Source organism: Sciurus carolinensis, chromosome 6 (genome assembly GCF_902686445.1).
Source record: "Sciurus carolinensis chromosome 6, mSciCar1.2, whole genome shotgun sequence".
In the NCBI taxonomy this organism is placed as follows: Eukaryota; Metazoa; Chordata; class Mammalia; order Rodentia; family Sciuridae; genus Sciurus; species Sciurus carolinensis.
In genome coordinates, this window is record NC_062218.1 from 79,435,247 (window position 1) to 79,448,751 (window position 13,505).

General features: G+C 32.7%; 1 protein-coding gene across 12 annotated transcripts in view; it reads right to left on the reverse strand.

Annotated features, from left to right (window-relative positions):
- Positions 1-13,505, reverse strand: part of Mctp1 (multiple C2 and transmembrane domain containing 1) — a 553,559-nt gene that overhangs the window by 197,498 nt on the left and 342,556 nt on the right. For 6 of the 12 annotated variants that reach the window (XM_047555764.1, XM_047555766.1, XM_047555768.1 and 3 more), the window contains exons 6-7: positions 10,220-10,258; positions 929-988 (exon numbers count right to left, since the gene is read on the reverse strand). The exons of 2 other annotated variants lie outside the window; for them this stretch is intronic. In XM_047555764.1, the coding sequence (XP_047411720.1) occupies positions 929-988; positions 10,220-10,258 (99 nt within the window). The remainder of the gene's footprint in view (positions 1-928; positions 989-10,219; positions 10,259-13,505) is intronic. 4 more of the 12 variants (XM_047555772.1, XM_047555770.1, XM_047555767.1 and 1 more) reach the window with 1 other exon arrangement.

Sequence of the window (13,505 nt, forward strand, 5' to 3'; positions counted from 1 at the left end):
AAAAGTGTATATGTTGAAGCAGGCAGGGATGAGAAGACTTGATTTATACTTGCTCAGTGGTCAGTGTATGCCTTAATCTGGAACCTGACAGTCTGCTTAAGAGACACTGTACCACATCTTAAAATTCTAAGTAAAAAGGTAATTTTCAATCATGGGCAGTTTGAGAGCCAAGAAAAGAAAAGAGCAAAGCTCTAAGATGATAGCATTTTCATGGTAGTGACTATTGCTATGTAATCATGTATCAAGTGTGAATTTTCAAAGAAAGAGGACACTCTTAAAGACAAAGTATTAAGTGCATTAGTAATAAATCATGCTGCATATGATGCAGAATACTAGCAGAGAAAAAGAATGACAGAGCTCATAAAGCTTTAATGGTTGAAGAGTAAATTAAATTGCAACTAATTAAAACTAATTCAGTAGAAATTTCACTTTTTAAAAATTTCAATCAAAAGCAGTGTTGATATTTTCCTAATCATAGTTTTTATCCCAAAGAAAGGGCACTGATTATCTAGTATAAATCAAGTATATATGTTATTTAAGATCATCGAAATACAAGTAAAATTTTTTGAACAGAAATGGAGCAGAAAATAATCCCATTTCTAAAAGTGGAATAAAGAGCCTTCTATAAGCACCATATGTTCTTGGAAGGTCTCTGGGACCTTCTTTGGAATTTGGAATAACCTTTGTCTCACAAGGAACTAACTTCAAAGACTCAAATATATAAAGTTATTAATGTTTTCAAATGAAGAAATAAAAGAGTCAACTGTCTAGATAGCATAGAATAAAATTTAATAAAGAAGGCAAATGAATACATCTCTCTGGGAGCCTATTTTAAAAAGAGAATTTCTTAATGCACACTTAACTTTCAAAATGCCTATGTAGAACAAAAAAATCAAGCATATTAATTTATAAAGTATTTAGACATTACCCTCCAAAAGAAAGACTTCACAGAGAAATAAGATCCAAACACTTCATTTTCTGAGAGTTCCTAAAAACAAACAAATATTTAGCTAAATTTTGATGTATTTTTTAGAATACTTAATTAGTATTCAAAATCAAAACAAATAAAATCAAAGCAAATTTAAAAACAAAAATTATATATCCTGGAGATACTCTGGAAAGTAGAAACTAAGTTTTCTTCCCTTGCAAACAAAGCAAAGATTTTATCTTATTCATCTCTGACATCAGTGATCAAAAAATTGAGATTATTGTTTTTGTAGTTAAAGAGTTCACTTACCTTTTTATTCTTGTTTATTAATTTATCTTGGAGTCTGAAGGTTTCATTATAGAAAGTAGAATTGTTTAAGCATATTTTAAAGTTTTGAAATATATAATATTTGTTCCTTTTAGCAGAAACAGTTAACCAGAAACCCTCAAAGCACTCTGAAAAATGATAGCAAAGCCAGGCATGGTGGCACACCCCTGTAATCTCAGCAGCTTTGGAGGCTGAGGCAGGAGGATTGCGAGTTCAAAGTCAGCCACAGCAACAGGGAGGCACTAAGCAACTCAGTGAGACCCTGTCTCTAAATAAAATACAAACGAGGGCTAGGGATGTGACTCAGTGGCTGAGTACCCCTGAGTTCAATCCAGGACAGCCCCCTCCCCCACAAAAATCATAGCAGAATCTTACTTGTAAACATGTACCTAGTCAAGTTTGGTTTGAATCCTTACAGAAAATTCCCTAATATTATGGCATATTATAATACAGCATATAATTTCAATGACTTCATTCATTTTAGCTCCCTCAAAATAATTTTAAAAGACATGAATGCTGAGAAAAGTGGCAATTGGGTTAAAATCAAAGCAATTTACTCAAGTTGGATATCTTATTCCTCAATCCTCAAACCTTTATAAAGTAAGGCCAATTCAACTTCAGGATTTACTTATTTTTAAACAGAATATTTAAATTACATGCTTTCCTTAAAGTTTTGTATTCTGTCTCTGGTTGGCAGTTCTTACAAACTTATGGGAAAATGATGGCAATTACAGGAGAGTATCAGTCTCTGACAGTATGGTTAATAGGAAGCAACTTCCTCATTTATTCTATGATTTTGTTTTGTTCTATTTTTGTGCTGGGGGTAAATCCAGGGCATCACACATGCTAGGTTAGCACTCTACCACTGAGCTACATTCCTTTCTAATATTTTTGTTTTGAAACACAGTCTCACTAAGTTTTCCAGGCTGGCCTGGAACTTGTGCCTCAGCCTTTTGAGTAGCTGGGATTACTGGTGACCATGCCTGCTATTCCAGGATTTTGTGTTAGCAACTGATTATAGTAGTCTGGGTACTTACTGATGTCTAAGGCATAGTTGGTGCCTCAGACATATTTATTGACACAAATATTTGTTGATATATGTATTTGTAAGTCACTAGTTACTCAGAGTAACTTTTTTTTTTCTTTTTTCGGTACTGGGGATTGAACTCAGGGTCACTCCACAACTGAGCCACATCCCTGGCCCTATTGTATTTTATTTAGAGACAGTGTCTCACTGAGTTGCTTAGTGCCTCACTAAATTGTTGAGGTTGACTTTGAACTTGTGATCCTCCTTCCTCAGCCTCCCAAGCCACTGAGATTATGGGTGTGCACCAACAAGCCTCGCGAGAGTAACTTCTGTTTAAGAACATTTGTTTAAGGCTATACTGTCCTTCTAAACATGATACTAAGAATCATATTTTAAAAATAATAATGAACTAAAATACTTCAGGCTATTCAGCAATTTGAATAATTTAAGATTAGACCTAGAATTACATCAGAGATTGTCTATGAGATATACTTCTCAATAAAGCCAATTACATTTTCCCAACTTCCTTGCTTAGGATTTGGGCAAATAGCATTACATATGTCAGAGGCCGCTGGGAGATTCATTTACTTTTATACCTATGGTTTTCATCTAACACACTCGATACATCATCACATCAGAGTATAAACCACAACAACTGGGGCACAAACCTTAGATGTAGTCTTTGTTGATGTTATCTTATTTTTTAACACAAAGAACCCTCTTCCAGCTTTTAGAAAAGATGAATGTTTTTCTTTTCAATTGTCAATTCCCTTCACTTTGATTTGTAATTTTTTAGTTAGGCAGTATGTTTATCAGCATGTGAAGAAAACTTAGAACATATTTAAAAATTAATTCTTCTGATAAGCAGATGATGACACATAATGGGGGGCAGGAGGGGGGCAAGAATGGAGGAAGGAGGGACTGTATAGAGGGAAAAGAGAGGTGGGAGGGGTGGGGGGAAGGAAAAAAATAACGGAATGAATCAAACATCATTACTCTAGGTAAATGTATGAATATGCAAATGGTGTGCTGTTACTCCATGTACAAACAGAAACAACATGTATCCCATTTGTTTACAATAAAAATAAATTTTAAAAAATTTAAAAAAAATTAATTCTTGGAGTCTCCTCATACAAATAATTTCTCTACATATAACTTGAGTCAATAATACAAGTTATATATCCAAGGGACTTTGATCTTAACACAAATTGTGTTATGGCAACTTTAATGGAGATGCAAGTTTTCACTGTAGAGGCAAGATAGAGAAAATATTAGAGGTTTTATTAATTCATTTAATATTGATGGTCTGTGGTGACTAATACTGAAGCTCTCCTAACTTCATACTTTTCCATCTTCCTCAGATAAAAGCAGAGGCTACTAATTTAGTTGTATGCCTAGTATGCAAAGAAAAAAAGAGATTTAAAAACTTGGGGGTGGGTGAGAATTTTAAATATCAAGATTTAGGACTTAGGCTTCTCTGTAAAACATCTGGGGAACTGAAATATTAGCTACATTTGGATCCACCAAAGTCCCTACACTGTACTTTTCTTGCCATGTTTAATTACTTGTATCATTCACTAAAATTTGTATTTCATTTTATAACCGACATTCTCATGTAAATTTAGACTTTTATTTCAAGTGAAACAAATTAATTTCTTGTGGACTCTGGTGCCACATTTTGCTCTGCATGGGTATGAAATTTACAGACCAACCAAGGCTCTCATTTCGCTAGTTTCTAATGATAATGACAACAAAACACCTGGCATTATGATAATGCACCCTAAACAAAGGTGCTGGTTTAAACATGGAGAGCAAAGAAAACAGCACAAACCATTCATGAATTCCAGAAAAGATTTGGGTTAAACTGTAATAGTACATATTCAGTTACCCTTCCATCTTCATCAAGACAAGAAACAAGTAAGGCAAATTACCATTTTAAAAGGATTATAACATGACATCAAAAGAAAAGAAAAAGAGACTTTAAATTGATAAAGGAAAATTACTGAAATTATTCCAAATAATGAATTGTTGGAGTGCTTGTATTGAGGTTTTTAATTTATTAGAAGAATAAGATCTATTGGTAGTATCTTATTTAGATATTTTCTTTTTTGCCTCCATAACTCCATAAATTTATATTTTGAATTTAAAAATCTGAAAAATAAAATTTTCCTCCTTAGAAAATAAAACTAAAGGATAGGTTGCCCAACCCCAACAAATTAATATGATACTATTTTTCAGTTGTACATAAAAATAAATCATAGAAATCTCTTCAGACTTTGTATTAGATAGAATAAGGATTAGTCACTAAACTATGTTAAAAGTGATATTTTGACCAGATGAGATGGCACACACCTGTAAACCCAGCTACTTGGGGGGATCAGGTAGGAGGACTGCAAGTTTGAGGCCAGACTCATCAATTTAGTGAGAGCCTGCATTGAAATTTAAAAAATCAAAAAGGACTGGGGACATAGCTCAGTGGTAGATGGCTCCTGAGTTCACTCTCCATTACCACAAAAAAGTAATTATTTTATCTTATTTTTTTATTGGTTCTTTTTCATTATACATGACAGTAGAATCCATTTGACTTAATTATAAAAGCATGGAATATATCTAAGTTCTAATTCTGTCCCTGGTCCCTTTCTTTCCTCTTCCCTCTCCCTTACCCCTTGCTCCATTCCCTCTATTGTTCTCTCTGCCTTTTACCCATAGTTATTTTAAAAATTAATTTCTTGTGGATGTATAAGATGGTGAGATTAACTGCAGTATTTTCATATATGCATATAGGAAAGTTATTGCAGATTCAAATTAGCCTTAATGTGTACAGGCCTTTAAACATATTACATGGGACTGTAAGTCACTCATTCTTCAAAACTCAAGATAATTACAACTGATTTGAAACTGTAAAACTTGGAATTCAAGTGTAAGAGTCAAGTCAGCAGGCCTTCCTGCTTACATGAGCACATTCCTTTTGATAAAAATCATTTTGGACACTCAAGAGATTAAAAAATAATTAAGTACCTGAGTAAATCATTTACATAAATTTCTCTGGTCAGACTGGGATCACTGTTCATCAAAGCCATGACCGTTGGATGCTTCCATCCTATCAATAAGAATGACTTATGATATCGACCAAACCTACTAACGATTATGTTAGTCAAGGTTTTGGTAGCAGGGTCCTCACAAAATTATGAATTGTTTTCACTGGAATTCAAAGTACATTAAAATTAATAAATCTCCTCTAGTTGAATTTCAATTTACTCTATCACGTGTCTTTTTAAATTAAAGGGCCATGTAAATCTGCGAACCAGCCCTTAGTTCCGTTATCTGGAGCCCTGTTACATTAGTTCTCTCCCTTTGATCACCCTGGGAAGAATGATCTTGGGAAACTTGGTTACACACCCATGATGTGACAGCCCTTCAGCAATCCCACACTGAACATAGATAGAACCAGATCACAAGCATGGTAGAATCCATCCTCTGCTTGAAATTACATTTTGTCCTTTCACTTTGTGCCAACTCATCCAGGACCCACAATATTTTAAAACTTCAGCAAGAGTGGGTCAGGTAAATGTAATGCCATCATTACAGCAAATCTCTGCAGTTATGAATCATAATGCTTAAAAATGTTATTTTATGCCACTGGGGAAGTATTGTCAAAACAGCAAGAAAAATGTCATCCCAATATACAATGTAATTATGGCTCCATGTATTTTGTGGGACAATTGAATGTTTACTGGCAGTACAATAATACCTGCTTTAAATAAACATGCTATGAATTTCAGGAGTTTAGCTAATTGGGGTCAAAATATTCTTTATCATAACTGCTCATTGCTGTTCACCATTTGTTGACAGGCTTCTCAAGTATTCTTAATTAGGAGAATGACTTTTAGTTTTCCCAATAATACAGATTTGGAAGTAAAAATAACAGCAAAGTAAAAATTTTTAAATAAAATGTTATGCTTCCCTCAAAAAATAAGCATATATCATTTTTTTCAAAGATACGTGCATAATAATTTGAAATGATACACCAAAGAAAACCATTTTGGTCACTCCTGGTTGAGAAGACTAATGAACGGTTAATTTTTTGCTGCTTTTAAAAGAATCACCTCTTTGTCAGGATCTGAACTTTTTGTAGAAAGGACCTAGTAATTGTTAAATGATACCTTTTTTCCCATTATGTCTGACTGATTGTGTGAGATACTTAAATATGTGTTAATCTGTTTCTTCCCCTTCACTTAAATTAAAGCATTTATGAGTTTCCACTGCATTTTTAATGAGTCACCCAAGGTGTCAGGTTTAACGATACCCTGCAGACTTACAGTTGAGTAGTCTGTAGCTCAAATTAAAAATATATTTGTCAAAGAAGTCTTGTTAAAGATTGCTTCATTCAACCAATGGACAAAGTGTTTCCTAGTTCATTAAAGTTATGCTAAGTGATTATAACAAAATCTTTATAAAAAAAGTTATATTATGTAAAAAAAGAAATAAGCTATTAAGTAACAGAAAATATGGTAATGAGAGTCTCATAATAGTCTTTATTACATTTTTTCAGAGGATGAACTTTTCTTAAAGAAAATTATAAACTATTATTAAGGTCATGAGTTGGAACATGTATATCTTTATATTGTCCCTATAGTATTTCTCATATACTTCAAGCAATTTATTGAAATACATAAATTATTATCTCATCCTAACCCACGGACACACTCATTCTTCTCAATTAAAACACAGAAATGTACACACAGTATAAAATCATAACTACTTGCTGTCTGATAGAGACAAGTATTTCATTATTTTTTGCATTTTTGGCTTGACCTCACAAAATTTGCTCACAAAATACACATAAGTCTTCTCTTTTGAGCTCATGAAATTTTCTTGATGAATAATTTAACCTTAGAATAAATTATCAATGATAAACTTCTTCTAAAGAATAAAATATTGCATTTGTCTGCCAAAATTCAGTTTGTCATGTCACATAAGTGTAACTCTTTGACCAGGATAATTATCCAGTTGCCCAAGTTTAGGGAGATATTGATTCCTTTCTTCTTAAAATAACATTTTTCTATTATACCTAAGTGTAAGCACAATCTAAAATGTGCGTGGTGGAAAGTACCTGGGGAAAACCAGACTGTTTTAAAGGATTCTGCTATGAGAAGAGAGACCTCATGGAATTCAGAACTGTCTACTGATTTGCACAACATTCAAATATAGCACATATTTCACAGATTCTTGCTCTTCAGAGGTGTAGGTGCTTTTTCCCCCTACTTGTTTTTAGGCAATAACACATTTACGCCAAATAAGTTGGTCCTGAATAGCAATTATAATTTCTCTCTCCTTAAGCTGGCTACTCCTCTAATGATTTCAATAGTAAATACAAACTCCATTATGTGAAGCCACAAATAATAAAGTTTCCATTAAAAGAATACATTATTGGCAGAAGTGTGATAAGTAAAATGTAAGAAGAAATCTCATCATCTAAACTCAGGATGATGAAAATGACAAGAAGATATGTAAGTAATGGGAAGTATGTAAGTAATGGGAAATTCTAAGAGTTGCATATTAAAAGTAACATCTTTCTCTCTCTGTAGTTGTTTTTCTCTGAAAGAACCTGGTCAAAATGCTATAGAGAATCTCAAACAACTCTTTCTGGCTGAATTTAAGTCTTTGCTACAAGTCTCTAATTCTCAGATTTTATATCCACCAATGGTGCTCAAAGTCAGGTTACATTTCAAAGTCCTGCATCAAAATACAGGAGACCTTGTTCCTGTAAATCAAGATTCGAAAGAAATGCATGATTTATGTTTATATGAAAAATTCATCTTTTATTTTGAACAGTTATATTAAGTATAAATACCTGCATTTAAACGTAATGCAAAGACATTCCAAAACTAAAAGAAAAGAATCCTAGGACAAGACTCTTTAAGGGGAAGACTGAAATAGTTAGGAAAGGGATCCATTTCTACAAAAGGTAACACAGTAACATTTATAAAACTGCAGTCTAGTCACTTATCCCTTAGTTTCCCACCCACTGTAGGATTCAGGGAGCAGTTCCAAGTTGGTGGTCTGTGTGAGGATGGTAAGTTAGGTAGTAGTTGAGATGTCACACTTTACCTGGATTTTTAGTTGCAACACTAATATGACAAATATGGCAAATGTTTTAGGGCACAGTGAAAAGTCGAATGAGTTGGCAAGTGTTCTTTATGTTCTTTATGTTCTCATAGGAAAAAAAAATGAGATGAGAAAACTGATTTTAACTCACTCAGCATTCAATATCCCCAAATTTAACCAAATTGAAAATCTTTTAGATTAAAGTTCAACAGTGATATTAACACAGGTACTAAATATAATCTGCCAAGTACTCAAAGGAGTGCTGTGTTAGACACAGGGAATCTGTATCTTCAGTGGAAAGCTTGAAAAACACGCCATTTTGAATGTACAAATGGATTATTAAAGACTCCAAGTTTAGATATAAAAAACAATGGAAAGCAGTTGTTTACTATACATTTCAAGTCTTTTTATAGATTGAGGAAGGTTTGTGGATTTTTCCTGAAGATTAAATTTAAACATAAATGTATTTTTTAAAAAAAGAATGTTTCTATTTTTTTTAATTAAAATCAAGCAGAATCATTCCTACTAGTTGATAACTAGGATTACATGTTAAATTCATCTGGAAGAGGAAATATGACTACATCAATGGTTTGTTTTGGTTTTTACACAAATGTATCATTATGGAGATACAGAATAACAAAAGTCAAATTATGTGCATCTAAAAGTACATAAGCTGTTTATATAATACTATTAGAAATATAATTACAAAGAAAAAGTAACAAATATGAACAGTACAAACATTTCTTTAAAAGTTCTTGAAACTTTATTTTGTTTAATAAAAACACAGTGAATGCCAGGTCAGAAATACCCAGCAACTTCCTTAATAAGCACTTTTTGATACCTGACCTTTTTGTGACTTATCTTTTGTTCATCAATGCTGTAAGAATTGGAGAGAAACTGTACTTAAGAAACATTTGTTGAAACAGACTGATCCATTATCACAAATATTAAAAATTAATATAAGTATTTCTTTAATTCACAACAAAATAAAAATGATAAAATTAAAGAAAAATGTAATTAATAGCATGATTCAATCAGAATGGAAGAAAAAAGATTGTCATGTTCCAGGGTCTAAAAAAATTAGTCATTATTAAAACAGGAATACCAATATTTTAAGAAAAAATTTGAGCAAACGCAGTTTTTATAAAGAAATTCTTTTGATTTGTTGGAAGACATTTATTTAAAACTTCAGTTTCATCTTGATATTTATCTATGTCCAAAAGTGGTACCACCACTGAATAAATTAAAAACTTAGTCTATGTCTTATGATTCTGATAAGCTTTAAGGACAGCCAGGGTTTTTAGTACCTGGCAGGAACCATAAGCTCCTCTCACTCCCAAGATCCATGTATTTCTTGAAGTGAGAGAGATACTGAAGAAAAACTGTTCTCATTATACACTCCAAAGTTATGATGCAGTGATTTTTTGAGTTTAGAAAATCTCTTACTCAATTTTTCATGAACAAAACCAGTAAGTTTCGTGGATCTTCCTTCCATCTGGAGTTGTCCCTGCCCTTGCCTTATCATTTCATCCTGGGACAAAAATAATTTTCTAGACCCTGTTGTACATATAATAGAGACCAGATGCTGAGAATGATGCCGAGAAGTGATCAGAATTCAGCAGGAGAATGATTTAGATGCTCTTATCAGTGTGATTTCTATTCATTTGGAAAGCGTTGCATGATTTGCTTAAAGTTTATGGAGAAAAAAAAACAACAGTCAAATAGTGATGCGACTCTGGTATAGCTTGAGGAAGTATGAAAGGGATTTGGGGAAGCAGCTGATAGTCTTCTCAACAAGAAAAGCTGAAAGATCACATGCTAAGAATTACCTTACTTGATCTTTTCCAACTCTTCCTCATTAGCATTGTCTGTAAATGAAATAAAGCATTTTCATTATCTTTTCACTCCAGTAAAGAATAGGGCAGTCACCGTTTTCTAGAGGAAGCGTAACATTTATCAGCCCTTTCAACAGCAAACAGTTTTCAGCAACAACTGCACAAGACAAAAATTGTTTTTCACATATATATAGCTAGAGCAGCACTTTTAACATTCAAGCAGTCTTTCTGGTGAGAGTTCACTTGCTTTATTCTTTGTATGAAGAAATGGGACAATATATTTTAAATAGAATAGAAAACTTGAAATACCTTAGCTATTGACTTGAAAACATACATTGAATCTCATGATTTATAACTGTTTCTTTTGGTGGTGGGGTTGAAGGTATGTTTGGCTTTACTGGATATATAATAACTTTCCTCTTCAAACACAATTAAAATCTGCAGTTTGGTGACATCTTAGCATTGTCTCTGCATCTGGTTAATCTTTGTCATCAGTGTCTACAAAATACTTTCAATGGAGAAAAGTGCTGCAATGTTGTGCTGGCTACACATGAATCTTCCTGTTCAATCTTTAGCCCAAACCTACTCTTCAAGCTTTTTGTCATTGTAAGAGGCATTTATGGGCAAATGTTTTAATCAAATTTCTAGAGATTTGTGATGAGTACCTCAGATCATTAGTCTCTCGTATGAAGTAAACTGTGAAGTTCAAAGACTTTCAAATTTTTTTTCTCTTTACTACTAAAAACTTCTCAGTGATCCTTAAGGTATTAACCTTTCTGATTAACCTCTTTACCCTGTCTTAGTTTTACCATTATTGTTAAGGTAGATGAAGTGAATAGGAAATATTTGGAGCAAGAATTAGTTTATAGAAAATGCTATCCAAATTTGTATACTGAGGAAGTGTACTGGTGCTTTTAAGAACTGTATCTCCTTCAGTGGAATTCACTATAAAGGAGGGCTATTTCAGAAACCACTCAAGGGTTACAAAAACAAAAAGACAAGATTTTGATCTAAGACTAAAGCAACCCTTGCCCTGAATCAAGAAAATGGAACTACGTAGAGGTTATATGGTTGGAAAATCATGAATTTGTCAAAGATAAAGAATACATTTCTTTTGTCTGCAGATAATGGCTTTATAGGATTTATTTTTCTATACACGCTCTGTTAAATATTGACTAAAACATGGAGAAGTAATAGATTTCCTAAGGTTCTAATACTCCACCCCCCTTTGTCAAATGAAACCAGGATATTTGAAAGCATTATAATCAAATACTATCATAGTGACATTTTATGTTTTCTAAGTATTAAGGTCTGATTCCTTTTGAAGCAAACAATTCCATTATGGGGTTGTGGAGATAGACATCTATTGGAATATGTTAGATGTTTGTTGTTGATGTTAAATGAGTCATCCATGTTACCCCACCCAATATCACCACATCCTCCATCACCAAAAGGCATTTGGAAACTGAATTCTCTAGGGGTATGCCATATTCACAAAAACTGTTTAATTAGGAGTTGGATAATAAATATTCAACTTTCTCAGAAAGCAGAGTTTCAATGGACTGCATGATAATTCCTGGAGGCAATATTTTGAGTCAAATCAAGTGAAAATAAAACCATTTTACTCATGATTATTTAACCAAAATCATCTATCATCTAAGAATGTTATGCAATTTCCTTCTATAAGAAGTGCTATGCTATGAAAAAAGGACTTGGGATATTAGGAAGAATGGAATCTTGTGGCAATGCTTGATGACATTACAAGGATTCAATACTGCTGGTCAAAGTCACATCCTCTAACTCAGAGCACTGCATGTGACTAATTTCTACAACAAAATATATGAAACAAAATATAGGACTGGTATTTTTTCCTGTCTCTCAAAATTGGCTTTATAAACAGGTCGTATGGCTTCAATTTTCAGAATTGGAAAAGTGATACAAGAAAAAATTCAATTAGTTCCCTGAGTTTAAATACAAAAGATTTGACAGTTATAAGAACCATTCATTTTCCTGATTCAGTATCTAAAGTTACATTATTACATCAAATGATTCTTAAAATGGCTCCAGATTTTATAACAAAATTTATGCCACTTTTGCCAAGCCTACTAGCTAAGTAATAGATTAAATATCCCATACCAATGTTCCCTTTTATTTTTAGAAAGTCGGGTTAAGGTAGATTCAATAAAACTAAAAACAATAGAAATGTTAAGAAAGAAAGAAATTTAATAGAATACTATTAACACTGTTAGCTTTGCTATCTGGGACACCTGCTAGAGAAAAAAGCTCAGGGAATATTAAAGATAGGAAATGAAGCAAATTCTAGAAATCTAAGATTTTTTTCTCTGTGATCTTAGGTTCAGCTGAGAAACATATGAATTTATTTTTGAAAGTGTCAGTATCTAATATTAAAACCAATAATTAGCCGCTTGACAGAATTATTAGTATATGCATATTATAAAACATATATTTAACTTTTTGTAGGTAGATACTTCTTTAATTTTTGGCTAGGTAGTAATTCTGAAAAATAAAAAATTCAGTTAAAGTAAAAATATGTTTTTAAAATTCATTAAAGTTCAACTAGGACCAATCCATATGTTTCTTTGAATTTTCTAATTTTTTTAGCCTTAGCCAAGCAATTTGTAAGCCTACATTATCTAAGAGAGTGTGTAACACAAATTAACTCACTTTTATTTCACAAATTCTCCAATGAAGAAAGCTGTGGATTGAACTCTGCTAGAAAAAGAGCCAGAAAGAACTCAAACACACTATCAGACAAAAATACCATATATAGGACACACACGTATGAACTACATACTTTTGCAGGTTCGAAAACAGAACATGCAATCAAAACAGAAATGACAGTTGTGCCATGCAACACATCAGCATGCCCCCCATGAAGGTGGTTTCTTGTACACACAATGCTGGAGACTTAAAAAAATTCGTGTGTGTGTGTGTGTGTGTGTTCACAACTAGGATTTTTTTTTTAAAGACTCAATCATGAACTCAATGGAGAAGATTTGATTAATGGCAACTATGAAATACATTTGCTATTACTCATATCGCACTTCTTAAATTGCTATAATCAGACATTGTGTGCTTTCAAGGCTTTGGTAGACTCAGTAGGCCGACAGATTTTTTAATTCATTCTTTAATTTTACTGATTTCCAGAAGTGGCAATCCACACAAGGAGAAATCTTCTCAACTACATTATTTATGGAACCTATTTAGTAATACTGAGTACTTTGTATTTCCAGTTATTCTTTCTGCTTTTAATAACATT